Source organism: Anguilla rostrata, chromosome 5, assembly GCF_018555375.3.
Source record: "Anguilla rostrata isolate EN2019 chromosome 5, ASM1855537v3, whole genome shotgun sequence".
Classification (NCBI taxonomy): domain Eukaryota; kingdom Metazoa; phylum Chordata; class Actinopteri; order Anguilliformes; family Anguillidae; genus Anguilla; species Anguilla rostrata.
The window spans coordinates 38075864-38091758 of NC_057937.1; the positions used below are offsets into that span (position 1 = coordinate 38075864).

Sequence of the window (15895 nt, forward strand, 5' to 3'; positions counted from 1 at the left end):
CGGCTGAGCTACTGCATTCAGTAAGAAACACAAGAGCAGTAAGAACATGCCAAAAAGGAGTCATTTAACAAAGAGCTCTGGGATTCCGGATCTAAAAAGCACAGAACCCTGCATGGCAAGAATGCACTTTGAAGATGTAACACTAATTTGTGTACTTCAAAGTTTCCCTGAAGGCAGTATGGCCATCCTGGAATCCACTCCTTAATTGCATCAGAAAAAGAAACAGTTCTAAGCTTTAAAATTCTCCTTGGCACCTTGAACACTCAGAGAAAAGGAGCACTGCCAAGCTTTCCACCCCCTGCAATGCAAGATCACAGAGAAGCAAGGCAGATGTATTTCAGAGTCAGTTTAACATACATACATCCATACATACATATATATATATACAGATGAGTGACAAATTAAAAGAAAAACCAACACAAGTGTCATAGTAAGGTGTTCTGTCCACCACAAGCTGCCAGAATAGCTTCAGTGCACCTTGGCATAGATTCTACAAGCCTCTGGAACTCCACTGGAGGGATGGAACACCATTTTTCCTAAAGACATTCCCTCATTTGGTGTTTTGATGATGATGGTGGAATGCGCTGTCGAACACGTCAGTCTAAAATCTCACATAGGTGTTCAAATGGGTTGAGATCTGGTGAAGGCCATAGCATATGATTCATATCATTTTTCATACTCATCAAACCATTCAGAGACCTGTCATGCCCTGTCGATGGGGGTATTGTCATCTTGGAAGAGACCACTCCCATCGGGATAGAAATGCTTCATCATAGGATTTAGGTGATCATTCAGAATAAATTTGTCCTGATTTGCAATGAGCCTTCCCTCTAAGGGGAAAAGTGGACCCAAATCATGCCAGGAAAATGCCCCCCACAGCATAACAGAGCCACCTGACCCCTCACTGTAGGGGTCAGGCACTCACGCCTGTACCATTCTCTTGGTACACGCCACACATGCACTCGTCCACTTCAAGAATATGATGAAGGATGACTCATCAGACCATATCACTTTTTTTCCCACATCTCTGTAGACCAATGCCTATGGTTTTACATACATTTGTACTGCACAATATATAATAATCACTTTTTTAAAGTGTAATAAGAATCATTCGAATAGCTTTTTTCTTTACTCATACTTGAGAACACGGTAGAGAACAAGCAAAAGTTAGAGGCTGATGTGACATGAAATCACCACCGATATCTGTTGGGTGTTGATGAGACAGCCAATCAACAGCAGCTTCCATGTGATTGAAAAAAAAACATTGCATGATTGAATAGAACCTGTACGACCTTGCTACTGATTGGCTGCAATTAGGTATATTGTGCAGCCATAATACGTACAGACATACATGCATTGATGCATGCATATATAGACACATACGCGCACACATGGACGCACACACATAATGGGTCACTTGTGATTAACGGGTGCCTGATATAGCTGAAATAGCTTTTACACAAAGGCAGTATGCTGCTCACCAACTCAATTATATGGTTTCTATTTTGTCATATTTAGGGTAATTAAAGCCAATACTGCATAAGACATGCCAACACAGTTATTTGATACAAATGTAAAAATATCAATGTGAACAAAAGAATCTATACAGTCTATACAGAAACACATAAAACACAATTTAAACATAGCAGGATGAGGCAGTATCTTCATTTAACCTTGAGACATGGACAATGAGCGCAGATAATCTCCCCGATTCATCCTCAGTGTTCAACCCTAAAAGTTAAGCTTGCTTGCTGTCCAATCCAGCATGTAAGGTTCGGAAGGTTTAAAAAGAAGATCAAGCATCCAATTTAAAAAGCAGCTTAACAGCAATGATGGAAGCAGGAAGCATAAGGCTTTGATAAAATAAACAAGGATAGACAAAGCAATCTGAGGCAACATATTAATCAAAATGTGATTCAATCTTTCATAACTGCAGTGACATTGCACTGCACCTGAGCTGCTCAGGCAAATGCCCCAAATGATTTTCAGAAATGTGCCCAACAGCTTAAAAATGAAACCCAACACAAAACAACCCTCCCAATCAGCGATTAGCTCGATATTCCTTATGAGAGCATGCATTTAACAGCTGTTATCATAAATTGAATTTAAAAATTAATTAATAGAAATGTCTGATGGGATATTAAAAGGAATGCAGTCATTCTACATTGAATATCCATTCAACATGCAGTCCAGAACTGACATCATCGAGTTTCACTCTGGCACAATGTATAGTAGAAGTACCTGGAGTATGAAAGGACCTAAGGAACAGTCTGTGAATTATGTTTTATTGTTATGCTTTGTTATGCTTAGAAGTAACACATTAATCAGTCACCAAGACAGAAATGAACAGTTTGCATTATTATTGTTATTATCACCATTAGAGGGCAAACACTAAAGCGGTATATAAGCACCCTCTTATTATTATTATATGGATTTCCTTTCTCACTCTCTTTCTGCCGTGCTTTTTCCGACAATTCAGATTTTCCGGATGACTGCATTGGCCTTTTACCAAAACGCGCATTTGCTTTAACAGATGCCCTTTTCTGAAACTGCGGATCCAAGAGGGAATTAAAAAATGTTGGTCATGTCATACGTACAAAGCTCACCTACGGCTGATGCGCTGCGTGCAAGCGGGGAAAGCCAGACACAAGAGCAGGCCAGGAAGGCGGCCCTCAGAGCCCTTCCCAGGCCCTCTCACGTTCCCCCCTCTCCCCCTGTCCAGGACCTTATAGATCGAGTGCCCTGGCACCCCACAAATCAAATAAAAAAGCAGCGACTAGTTATCTCCTCGCAGCTTTCCCGGGCTTTTGCTGTGAAGCCCTGTCTGCCGCTTTGAAGTCGAAACCGCTGGCAACGTCTCAAGCGCTTCTGCCATGCAGCGAGCTCCTCTTCATTAAATGTGGGAGCCGCTTCTAATTACAGTGGGTATCATCTGCTCAGCGCTGCTGCGGGTTCGGGAGGGAACAATGTGCATGAGGCAAATACCAAAAAGCCAAGAGGATGCTGGGAAGAAGGACCACTGACCAGAATCTCAGTCTGCATTAATTGTTATGTTTCTGATTTCTGGCCACATGCAACTGAAATCGACTCTTTTTTCCCCACAAAGAATCAGATCCAGTAATTCAATTATGTGTATTTGTGGATGCGGATTTAAATACTTTAACTGCTTACACACACATGCTCATACACACACACATACATACACTGTTCTTCAACATTTAGGCTATTTATCTATAGCCAATAGATAAATCATAGGTGTAAAAGCAGACAGTAAGCAAGCTCTAATGACAGAAAATAATAATATTGACAAAAACATGTTAAGAAAGTACTTGGATTCAATGGAAGAATGTTTTTTCATTTGGAGAGCAAACGTCCAGTTGTAACAACCAATAAGGTTCACGGCTATTGCTATTTTCCTTTTATTGTGACAGCCACGCAGAAATGAATTGTGGGATGGCTTACAGCTGTGTCTTTCATCTCAGATGTCTCAGTTCCCCAGTCACCTGCACACCCAGCTACTCTATGAGGTGTAACCATAACAACGGGTCTGTTGCCTTGCTAAACTGGGAGAATTCCTGTCACAGAGTTTCTTTTGTTCCTTGGAGGACAAGCTTGCATTGTAACACATTTACAAAGCATTCAATACTCTGTCAGAGCTGTCAATGTGGAATACACACACACACACACACATAAAATAATCTGTTTTTACTCCTTGCAATCCATTATATGGGACACATTTTTCCTATCTAGCAGAAAAGCAATAGGACTTAAAAACATTTTAAATAAAATAAAAAAAATTATTGTAGGTTCATGAGAAAATGACACTTGGATTTCCTCATTTCTAATGTTCAGACTATTTCACTGGTTCAAATTTATCAAAAATATCAGGTTGTCATGTTCTATAGCTGTGAAATATAAAAAAACAGATTGTTCTCACAGCTATTTGTAATGCAGAACAGTAACCATCATCTATAACAAAATATTGTATAAATTTGCATGTAATGACATGCAGAAGCATGAATGATTGCTGGCACAGGCAAAAACTACCATCTACTGGACAGACAAATTGCCATAAAATATAATGGAAAGGTTTTGATATTACATGAGGGGCAATTGTAAGTACACAACTAATAAGATCTGCCATTAATGTTTCCTTAATATTAAACCACTGTGTGTTATGTATCTTGAGGATCAATGGAGTTCTGGAAAAAAAAAAGTGAGAAATTTTTTTTTTCATGAACTGGAGAACAGAACCCAGAAATCACAACAGGACTCACCAGCATCCTGGACCTGTGACATCATGGCCTAGAAATCGATAGGGTTTTGGAGGAGCAGACCACATAGCATTTGTTCAGTTTGATCCAAATCCATGCATAGCTGAGTTTGGAAGGGCAACTAAAAACATGAATTCCTTTATAAATTTGAATACGCAATGAATACACTAAAAGATAATGAAAACGTACTAGATATTAGCAAATTTATGAGGCATATACCATAATAATTTAATTTAAAGGGTGATAATATACGAAAATATACTTTCAATAGCTTTTTTTTATTTTATGGTAGTATAAAGTGTATTAATAGTGCAGTAATATCACAATCAACACCATATAGAAGAAGTGCACTTGAAGTACAAAACTATCATAACAGAAAGAGTTATTCGTATCAGAATGATGGCAAGAGCAAAGTACGGAGGTCAAAAGGAACTGCCCAAGATCCAAAGCATACCCATCCCCCCCGAGTAATATCTGACAAATGACTAAATATGACTACTTGTATTTACATTTAATTTACATAACATTAATAGGTCCCAAATATTATGGTATGCTGAAATGGGGGGTTATGGAAAGAAAATGCTGTCATTTCTACATTGTGAAACCAAAGTGTATAAGAAATACCCTTAAATAAAAGCTGAGAACCAAACCAAGAAAAGATATTTGTCATTATGAAGCTCACTTATAATTATGACAAATGCATAAAAAACAAGAAAATTCAGCTTCTTGCTGGACCTGGATCAACATGCTGTGAAATACAGTAACAGAAACAGCTAAAGTGGACTTGCCTACACTTCTACAGCCAAACTAGATGACATTTACAAGAGTTCAAACTGTAGCAATCAATGGTACAGCGTTACTGTAGGAGTAGTGACATAGGAGTCCCGCCATTATAAACACAATGCTGAGAAACTGGAACTTTGCTGATGAGAGGCTGATGCACTGCTTGAACCATCACGGCTCTAACCTGGGGAAGATCTTTCACAGGATCTAATGGCTCCCAAAGGACCACCCTCTCATCAGACTCCTCTGCCTCAGACCAAAGAGCAAGCTGGGGCAGCAACCCAGGGCAATATCCTTCTCCCACACAACAGCCCAGCAACTTCAATCCACAGAGGTCACAATTTGAACACCCACTTTAAATTCAAAGAATGGAGTCAGTTCCTCTAAAGGGAAAAATAGTCTTATTTTTCAGCTGAAGCGTGAGAAGACAAATAAACATGTTTATCAGCTTTGCATTGCAATGTAACAGGAATAAATATTGGAATCTTATTACCTTGTTCTATTCTTTATATACTCTGCACTTATTTCCAAGCACTTCAAGCACACAGTAAACACTAGCGACATATGAAAAATATGGGTACAAATCTAAATCTAAGGGGCTACTGGGAGGAAGGTAAGCTGTTGTCTTTAAAACGAAAGTTTAAAAAACTTTCACAAACTCTTACATGATTTGCCAAAAAAAAGTATGCTAGCTCAGGATTATTCTTAAAACAAAAGGACGCCGTGCCACCTGCACCGTTACTTAAACATTACAACAGCTTCCGCGAAAGCCATTTGCAAACAGAAGCGCAGGTGTTCAGAAGAGCCCAGTTTACACAATGTCCGCCTCTAAAATTTGCGCTTTGAAAAACAACATTCACTCTCTAAGCTTCGCATGCGAATCAAATCAGAAATCTTTTGCACAGCCTAATCTGTTTGTCCATGTGCCCTGCCTGAGTACGTTTTACAGCCCGGTACCAAAACATATGGCTGGGACATTTAAAATTGTTTTCTAAATGATGGCAAGCGGATTTGTCCTTGCATTTACTCGAGTACACTACTTCATTTTCATATCTTTGTGCCTCAAGCCTGTTTTTCTGCACTCATCCTTGTGTTTGGTTTGGGTCAAACTGACCCATTTTAAACTTTGTTTAAAAGAGCAGTGACAATTTTGAGAGATGTATTTCATCACCAAAGACTGAACTAGTGCGGATTTGATTCAGTTTGCTTTATGTCTTTTTGCCTATATGGTTTCTTTGAATATAATAAGATAAAAACGAAAAATAATTGAGGATGTCAGTACACATGTGAAATGCCTACATTAGAGAATAGCGCAAACCTCATGAAAGAAACTCAATTTAATTGTGAGTGTCATGAATTTTAATAAAGCAGGCCACTATGAGCCACTACACTATACTGACACTGCCCAGGGTACGCTAATAATGTCTAACAGTTGTCTCTTATGACCAACGTGAATATATCAATATCAAAAATATGATGCAACCTAAATAACTGAAATGTTACAAGCAGTAATACGTACATCTTTGTAAGTCTGAAGTCAGAATGTTAACTCAACTCATTTTGGTTTGACAAATTTTATTATCGTTTTATTGTAAGTGTATCACATCTGCCTGGCCAAAGGTCACGTAATGTGGGTTAAAAGTCATATTGCAGTTTAAAATGACACCCATTATAGTGCAATTCGACTATATACACTCATATCTATGTAACTGACATATAGAGAAAACTGTGCAGGATCTGTAAGGTATTTGTACATTTTTACTGATAGAGCCAGGGTTTTTTATTTATTTTTTAAATTTTTTTTTTTTGCAGAGCACCACTGAGTTGCACTGTAGGCAGGGTTTGCGCCAGGCTACGGTGAGTGTGTGGGCAGTGCATTATGGGAGAACCCTGCTGGAGGATGGCTCCACATCCCTCAGATCAGACGGTGAAGGCACCACTCCAGAACAGCAGCATAGCAGCCACTGGCAGAAAGAGGATCTGCTCTTTTTAATCAGCTTTCCCACCCCCTGAGATCTGACCCCTCCCCCTAATCCTGGGGGCTGAAACACCTGTCCTGCCCCTTCTCTCTATCCTGCTCTCCATCTCCTTCCCTCGCTGAGTGGGTGTGCCCTCCAGCAGCAGGGACACGAGAAGCAGGTCTTCAAGTCAACCCAGCCCTGTCTGTCCAAAAGGAGCCAGCTCCACTTCATATTAGGCCAGGCCACTGGGAATTTCACTACAACTTCAGCAACTTAAGAAGAAAGTCCATTAACCATGAAAAGTCTATAGGCTGAGCATAACAATATTATGTCAACTGCCCTTTGTTGGAGACCTGAATGCCCACTGGAAGGGATGAAATTGGAAAAAAGAAAAATACGAATTTCTTTCAATACCAAATCGACCAACTTGCAAGCATGTTTGACCGATGAAAGCAGCACCTGAGGCTAAAGTACTGTGGCCTTATTTTCATGAGCCATAGTCTTGGGCAAGGTTTTGGCATACCGGGGGGAAAAAAGAAGAAATCACTATGTGTTTACCAGACCAGAAAATCTCAGCTCTAGTAAGTAACTTAGGGGATGACACAATATTCAGTGCTTAGACAGCAATTCCTAGAAAAGGACAAGAACATAATGGTTGATTTATTTCATGTCATGCTCACCTACAAAACAACATATTTCAGTTTGTGAACTAACAAAGAGATTGGAGTTGTCTGTAGAGAGTTCATTTTCAGCTTGTTTAGAATAAGGTTGTCTATTCAATAAAGATTTTCGCATAGTTTTGGCACGCAAGAGTTGATATTTTTCTTCAGAAGTAGTTCATGGTTGCGATTACGGAACTCACCAAACTGAAGAAAACAGCTAAAACTGAGGAACAAGCTGAAGAAAACGATGATACCATCAACCACTTAATAAGAGTGGTGTGTAAAACCAATGATTACAGCAATCTAAAAGAAATGGTTCGGACATAACAGGAAGGTAACAAAAAGTCACTTAAATCTATTTGTTCACAGCAGCAGGGGAACGGAATACACAAACCTTTCTAAAATATAATGATTAACACCTGTGTTACTTTTATAGTCAGCTGCACCTAGAGATTCCTTACATACACCAAAGATGAGGACAAATGTTTACTGAATACAGGCCAGGGTGCTGGTTTGTAGCCATTCGTGGTGTGCAGTAGTATTTTTAGGAGAGTATAGGAGAGCGTAGTCAGTGTTTTATGAGATATAGTCTGTAGTGTTCAGTCTTTAGTTTGCAGTAGAATAAAGGTGCAGGGTATCTGTTCTTCTCACACAATCACTGCCGTGATGACACCCTGTGAACACGAGGTCAGGGGTTCTGTCCTTCTGTCCCCGAAAATTCCTCACACCAGCAAGCAGCAGCCTGCTGCGACCTCCCTCCCAGCCCCTGGGCCCCATTGAGCTGCCACACACAATCTCACCAACACACCTGAACCTGCCCTGCCACATCCACTCCCATTCCTCATTACCGCAAATCAGTTAGGGAGGGAGACCTTCATCCAAGCAATACATAGGGACATTAAGGCCAGCAGGAACATTTGTAAGTGTTCAGAGCAGTATTTCTCAGCTTCTGACAGTGACTAGCAAGCATAAACTGGAAAAAAATATGTACAGTGACTGTGATGTCACCCACAAGCATTTAGAAGCCGTAGAAGTGAGGTTTTTGTGCCGCCATGTTGTACAAATTGGAGCCAGAGACTCCCTGCGCACTAGGGAAATGGATGGACCCTTATATGGTCATAAAGTCTGGGCTCAGTTTGGGCACAGTGGTATTTACAGTCTGGGGCACAGAACTGTATAACAACTAAAAAGGAAACTGCCATCGCAAAACGACACTTTTTTATGGCCCATAGTTTTTTCTCTGATTGGTCAAGATGATATATCATGTGAACGTGGTCATTTTGTCCGATTTGCACAGTGTAAGCTGCCACTGTAATTCTTAGCTAGTGATAACTTTGTTAGCTAGCTAAATGGTAAATGGTAAATGGACTGCATTTATATAGCGCTTTTATCCAAAGCGCTTTACAATTGATGCCTCTCATTCGCCAGAGCAGTTAGGGGTTAGGGGTTAGGTGTCTTGCTCAAGGACACTTCGACATGCCCAGGGCGGGGTTTGAACCGGCAACCCTCCGATTGCCAGACAATCGGTCTTACCTCCTGAGCTATGTCGCCCCAGCTAAGTAAGCTAGCATTAACAACCAGAGGTGTAGTACAGCAAAATATAATCCTGTTGATATACCACTGCAATTGAAATGTTTCCTACTTTCCTAACTATTACTATAAGCCAGTTTTATTCTTAATGTCAAGTGGCATTTCTGATGAGAGGCAGTAGTTATAATCCATGTACATTTCAGTGCCATGCAAAGTATTGCGGCTAGCTCTAGAGATGCACTGAATGTAGATAGGTGCTGGATTAATAAAAAGCACTCCTCAGTATTACTATATCCAGCCCATGGCAGCCATTTCGGTGGCTCCACTTGAAGAAGTACCAGACTGAATAGGGCTGAATGGAACCACATGACCACATGTCCTTTCTAGTTCATTCACAGTTCTGAAGTTCACTGAGTGGTCTACAAAATACTAACATATTCTCCAAAGTACACAATCAATTATCAAATCAGCACATGAGGAGCCACACAACTTTTTTCCACACGGGCTAATATTATTAAAAATTGTCAGAAGCGATTTCTGTATTAATATACTCATATTGGGCTAGCTAGCTAAAGCATGACATCTCATTTTTGACTTTTTATTCACATTAACATAGACAACTGGCTCTAAGACACGGGAGCAATTATTTGTAATCTTAAAAAAAGACCTTGGAATATCTGTAATAAAATGCAGTGTATTTTTCCCCCTGCATTTTAGCTTTTTTTTCTGCATAAAAAATGCAGAACCCTGCATTAACGTGACCGCTGATATCCATTTGATTCTCAGACAGACGCTGCATCAGACATAAAAGAACAACCGTTACTCTGGGGAGTGCCATATGGGAAAGGGAGAAGGATCATTTCTGAATTACCCATGCCACACCACACACCTCTTGTTTATTCCACTAATTTCACAGGTGTCTACAAATTGTCTGGTTTACCTTTCCGTAACCCTGACGAAGGCACTGTGTGCCAAAACGTTGTTTTTCTTTTTTTACTACTTCATGAATAAATTATGGGAGGATGTAGAGTGTGCAACTTCCTTTTTTCTCTTTACTATATCATAGGAAACAACTGCTTCTAAACAAAGTGTTGACATGTCATTGTTTGGAATAAATATCTTTGTACTGCAGTTCTGCAGTTCAGTGCCGATGTTGATGAAGGTTCCCTTTTTAAATAAAAATAAGAACAGCACTTTACCTTTCCATTTCGTATTCTTTATGTCCAGGTTTCACATGCTTCATTATCTAAAGGAAAAAAAAGGGAAAACTGAGAAACATGCAGCAGATTAAATATCTAACACATCAATGGCATTTTAAGCTTGAATCACACAATTTTATTTATAATCCTTTTATGTATTTTTAGAATATTCAGACAAGGAAAATAGTAGGGAGGGTTACAGACAGAGATGGGATCACAGTACAGAAAGTGTAGTGCCCCGCATCACTGGCTGCATGGGGGGACTCAAATTAGTAATCGACCCATTTGTAGTGTATTGATCCAACTTCTACCCACCAGACCAGGCCCAGAAAGGTACCGGAAAGTTCCTATACCTGTAACCTTCTACTTGTGATTTAATTCAAGACTTGCACAATTTAAGAGGACAGGTATAACAGCAGTTGCCAAATGTTCGTGTGCTCCCCACAGTGGATCACTTTCCAACAGCTGAGTGACTCCACAACAACTTTATAAACTCACTGGGCAGCACAGCTTCCATACATTTCGTTTCCGTTTTCGCAGTATAAACTGAAGTCAAAACAAACCCACATGAACATGAGTTTTCGACTATTGGAGAAGACCGCATAAATGTCAACACCTTCTAAACATTTTCTCTTGAAGGAGGGAAGTTAATGCTTTTTTCATTGAAAAACATGAATAACATTGTAATTACATTGTAACGTCATAATGGAACCTTGGTGTCCCAGTCTGGCCCTGACACCCCTCCGTTTGTAGACGGTATCACAAGAGCAAACAAAAAGAGATCTCTGCAGAAGAAGACAGCTGTTCTGAGAGTTGTGTGCAGCAGGTGGTGCTCAAGAACCTTACATTCCAACTCAAGCTGAAGGGCTTCTGGAGAAAAGAAACTGAATGCACCTCCATAACACTACAGGTCTACTATGGTATTTGGATTAGCTGTCCCCAACAACCTGAGGCTTGTGAGAGGGGCGAGGTACAGCAGTGTGTGAGATGACACATGAAAAATAACTTGCTGAATATAATACACATTCCACTTATACTCACACCAGTCACTTGTTACTGCCAGTGCACTATGGTACAAGCAGTTGTTCTGACATGTTTAACAAAAAGAACCAAAATCCCACACTTGAGACTCCATAACTGAGAGTCAAGAATCATCATCATCATCCTCAGTGTTACTATTTAACTACAGTGCAAGTCACTGAGGCAAAGGCTGTGAACCTATGAAAAACCCCGCTCACAGAAAATGGCACCAGAAGGTCCAGGACAGACCCAGAGGGATCAGCTTGGCACTCAGAAGAGGACATGGCATCACAGCAAAGCGGACGGGCACAAACATGACCGGATGACTCAAAGAGACTCAGGTGCCGGAGTCAAAAATTTAATGAAGTCCCAGGAGGACGGAGGGCTGAGGTAAGCCGACCCTGTCAAGTCAAATGGCAGCCGGGAGGTGTGCAGTCACCTTGAGAGCACACTTTTATTTAGTTCATTGGCACATTGTACATGCAAATTTATTGTTTCCTTCGGGGGCTTTGACATTTCAGCAAAAAATAAATTATGGTGATAAAGTCCTGGACCGAGGCTTGTTAAGATCATCAGAATAATATTTTTGGCATAATAATCACAGTGAGATCAGGATTTAGTATTTAAGATTTTCAGATGGCTGAATGATCACATTCAAGTCTTATTTTGATACAGCACACAATAACTGCTTTTGTAGTCAAGCAAGGTTATCTTTAGACAAAACAAAAGTAAAGCTGAATAATAACATTACACTGCCGAACTCTTCCATTACTCAGCACAAACAGAGAAGTTTACAAAGGTTACTTAAAAAATAAAACTGAAATAATAGTGCCAACTGTGGCCAGCAGTTCCAAAGGGCAACGCATAATTTTGGCGATTGTGTCGGCCCAGGATAATGGAGTTCGCATTTGGTTAGGGGGTCCACGTTTCATCGCTCTCACTGACACCCGCTGGTCAATCTCCACCAACAAAAGGCCTTCCTCTGACTGCACTCTATGCAACCTTAGCTGTAGTCTGCGGGGTGAAAAGAAGAAGACTGGTGACACCACATGTTTTGGAGGAGAATTGCGAATGTCTACACTTCCTGAATCGGTAGTGGAGATAGTTGGGCATTCCAAATTAGGGTGAAAATCTAAATGGCTTAGCTCCATGTCGGGTGCCAAAATTTATTTTAAAAATAAAAATGGTGGTGCTCGATGGCTCGTTCGGTCAAAAGCACCATGCCATGGTTCATGGATGAGCCTCACAGCAACAATCACATAAAATCTACCTTCAAACTGGCATGGCAGAAGTGAGGGCCAGGCCCATATTCAGGTGCTGCTATAGCACGGTACATCATCCTTACGCTGTGTTTGTGCGCCTACGTCTTATTCAATAACACTGTACTACCCTCCACCCTCTCATCAAACTAGTCAATAGGGTCAAATCACCCCACGCTCTCTTTTTAACGTGTGATTTACATGGCTGTTGAGTCCTTGGGCATAGTGCTTATTATTTAATCTCTCAACTGGTGGAAGAGAATGAGCTCATTCAAATACCACTTGGAATTCAATCATAAAAACAGACTTCCATTCTGCTCCAGGCCATAATCTGCTCTACAAAACAGCCTCTCCTGTTAGAAATCTGCAGGAAACTAAGAACGCAGCTCTTAATTCAACTTTTTAAGTATGAATATGGTACCACTGCACAGCCATCAGATATGTTCATTACAGCTGACAATCTGGATTCTCAGTAAAACTGAGAACTTCTCTTTGGTTTGGTCATAATTTAACTACCTATCTCACTGCTTTCAGTGAGATAGGTAGTCAAAGTTTGGAATGCCAAATTTGCAAGAATGCTCATATATGGCCCATGCTGATAGCTCGATACAGTTTTTATGCAAAAGCTAGAGGCAAATTTTTCTAATATTGTCTAGAGAAAATTTCACTCTGAGCGTTGGCCAATACAATAATTAATGTAATACGACATTCCATTAAGAACTTGATAAGTGCCCAAAAAACACAAAGATTGACACAATGAGTGGTTTTCAATGATAAAGGCACATAAGAGCTTGCAACTAGTGAACTATAGCCGCGTTTCCACCAAAATTACCCGGAACTTTCATTCCCAGGAACTACTTTACCAGGAACTAAAAGGTTCCTTCAGCCAATGGTTGTCTGCGTTTCCACCGGGGTCTAAAGTACCGCGAAGATTAGGCAAATTAGCCCACTGACGTTGTCGTCGGTCTATCTGTCATATGATTTCTTCTGTAACCCCATACTGCCACCGAAGTACCCTACATTATTTTCTAATAACCGGGACAGCCCGGAGGGGTTTATTCCACTTATATACAACGGGTTACCAACAATGACTATATATGGTTACTTTTGTATTTATTGATTTTCATATATCCTCTCAAACACATTCATTCATTAACAGCAGAAAACATGCACACGTTGTAAACAATTTGCTGTTTTATTACTTTCTCGTCGTCAATTCCATATAGGCTAATCGCAAAATGACAAGAATAGAACGAAAACTCGGACTTGCGTGACAATGTAAATTAGTAGTGGTACAGCCACCGTTTGCTTTCCTTCGAAGTTACTGCTAGCCGAGCAGCGAAGTGTGCCCTCCAGATGCGAACCATGCACCATAAATGAGTCCATAGTCTTCCTGGTCTTTTCGTGGAATTGAAAAATGGCAGTAAAATTGAGTAAAATTACGGCAGTCTGAAAAAGCTAAAGGGAAGATTACTAGAATTAACCTGTTATTTTACCCGGATAAAGTGCGGAAGGTGATTTCCAGTTTGCTTGTACTGTATCACCAATGTTAATTATGCAGAACTACCGCATACCTCACATAACTGTATCAAACGTTTTGAGTCAATTACAATGGGCTAACAAAGAAAATCCGGAAGAAAATATTCAGCAACCGAATTAATCCGTTTGAATGTTTTGGTAGCCTACGTAATATGCTGTCCCAGCACGAATGCTTAGCATTTTATAAAACGAATACTAAAGCAAGAAAAGAACAGAAGAGCACACGTTATAATTCCAAGACGTTGACAGGCTATAACCAAAAGTAGGCTACTGCGCCGCATAACATACAAGTTTGATTTGAAGTTATTATGAAAATAAATTGGTTTGCCGCTGCATATTTTCAAACATGGCGGGTAATGGCGGAAAATAAATACAACACAAATGCTACGAGTACTCGACCAATCAGAAATGTTCAGCGCTGCAAGCTCCACCCAAAAGGTTCCTGTACCTTCGGAAAGTACTACCCCCCGAGCAGGAACGTTTTGGGGGGTAAAACAAAGCCCCCAGAACTAAATTTAGACCCTAGTTCCTGCGGTGGAAACGCACTGAGTTCCTCAAAAGGTTCCTAGTTCCGGGGTATAGTTCCTGCGGTGGAAACGCGGCTCATGATATCACCTAACTCCAGCTACAATTCCAGTTAAAAGTAAAAAAGAATTGAAATATTGAGAAAAATATAGTCTCAGAGCACATCATTCTTGCATCATTCTTGCATGAGCAGAATGCCTATCATCCTTATATGGCATTATTTACAGCAGCAAAGGTACTTTTTTATTCTAGTGTTGAAGTTGAAAATAAATGCCATGGTTGAGGAAGTTATTAAATTGCTTGCAGCTCTCTTGAAAAGATTTGGTGGTACATAAATTATTTCAAATCAAAAAATTGTGGTCCTACCAGGCTAGCAAGCAAATTTAGGTTGTTGCCTGTAATTTAGTGGAAACAAACGGCATTGTTTATATGTTGCCTTTCTAACGAATAAGTTTCAAAAATGGTAAACATGTTTATGAATAATACGTGATTGTATCTGGGTTGTTGCTACTTGCTTTAGACTTTCCCTCTGTGCACTGACATACTTTGAGTACTGGCTGGTTGCATACATCTGTTCCAATGCTTTAAAACACATTTTCATGCACGGGCTGCTCCTCTGAATACAGCATACTGAAGTGCCTCATCGGCAAATGAACCAGGAAGGACATACAGTAGGAGCAAGAATGGCTGCCTGGTGAACCCGAGGTCTGTTGCATTCTTTACTTTTGCATTAGGAATCCATCTGTTTAACAGTCACTGTCACCTCCGGAGTCGTACACCTCCGGACAGAATGCCTAACAGTACAGTGGGGAACATCACCAGGGCACAGTGGCTCGAGCATTTGTCTTTATCTGCCTTGTGTGAATTTGCTGGTTATGAAGATGTATGTTTGTTAATGCACAGGAGCACCGCTGCTGCTAAAAATGGTACACCGCCTCAGGCGTTTCAAGGTCAGGCTGACCCTGGGGACCGGTTCATTTTGTGTCACTGTTACTTGGGCACAGGAAAGGCCACACTTTTAAAATAAGTGCAAACATAAATCTACGCACAGATTTACACAGGAATATATTTTACAGAAGCTCATAGTCAGTTCTATCAAAAATATAAAACTGCACATGAAGGAAATTCTCAGACAAACGATGC

At 40.3% G+C, this 15895-nt stretch overlaps 1 protein-coding gene across 1 annotated transcript in view; it reads right to left on the minus strand.

Moving 5' to 3' along the window:
- pepd (peptidase D) overlaps positions 1-15895 on the minus strand; it is a 73507-nt gene that overhangs the window by 20427 nt on the left and 37185 nt on the right. Inside the window, exon 9 of the mRNA XM_064336105.1 lies at positions 10410-10456. Within this exon, the coding sequence (XP_064192175.1) occupies positions 10410-10456 (47 nt within the window). The remainder of the gene's footprint in view (positions 1-10409; positions 10457-15895) is intronic.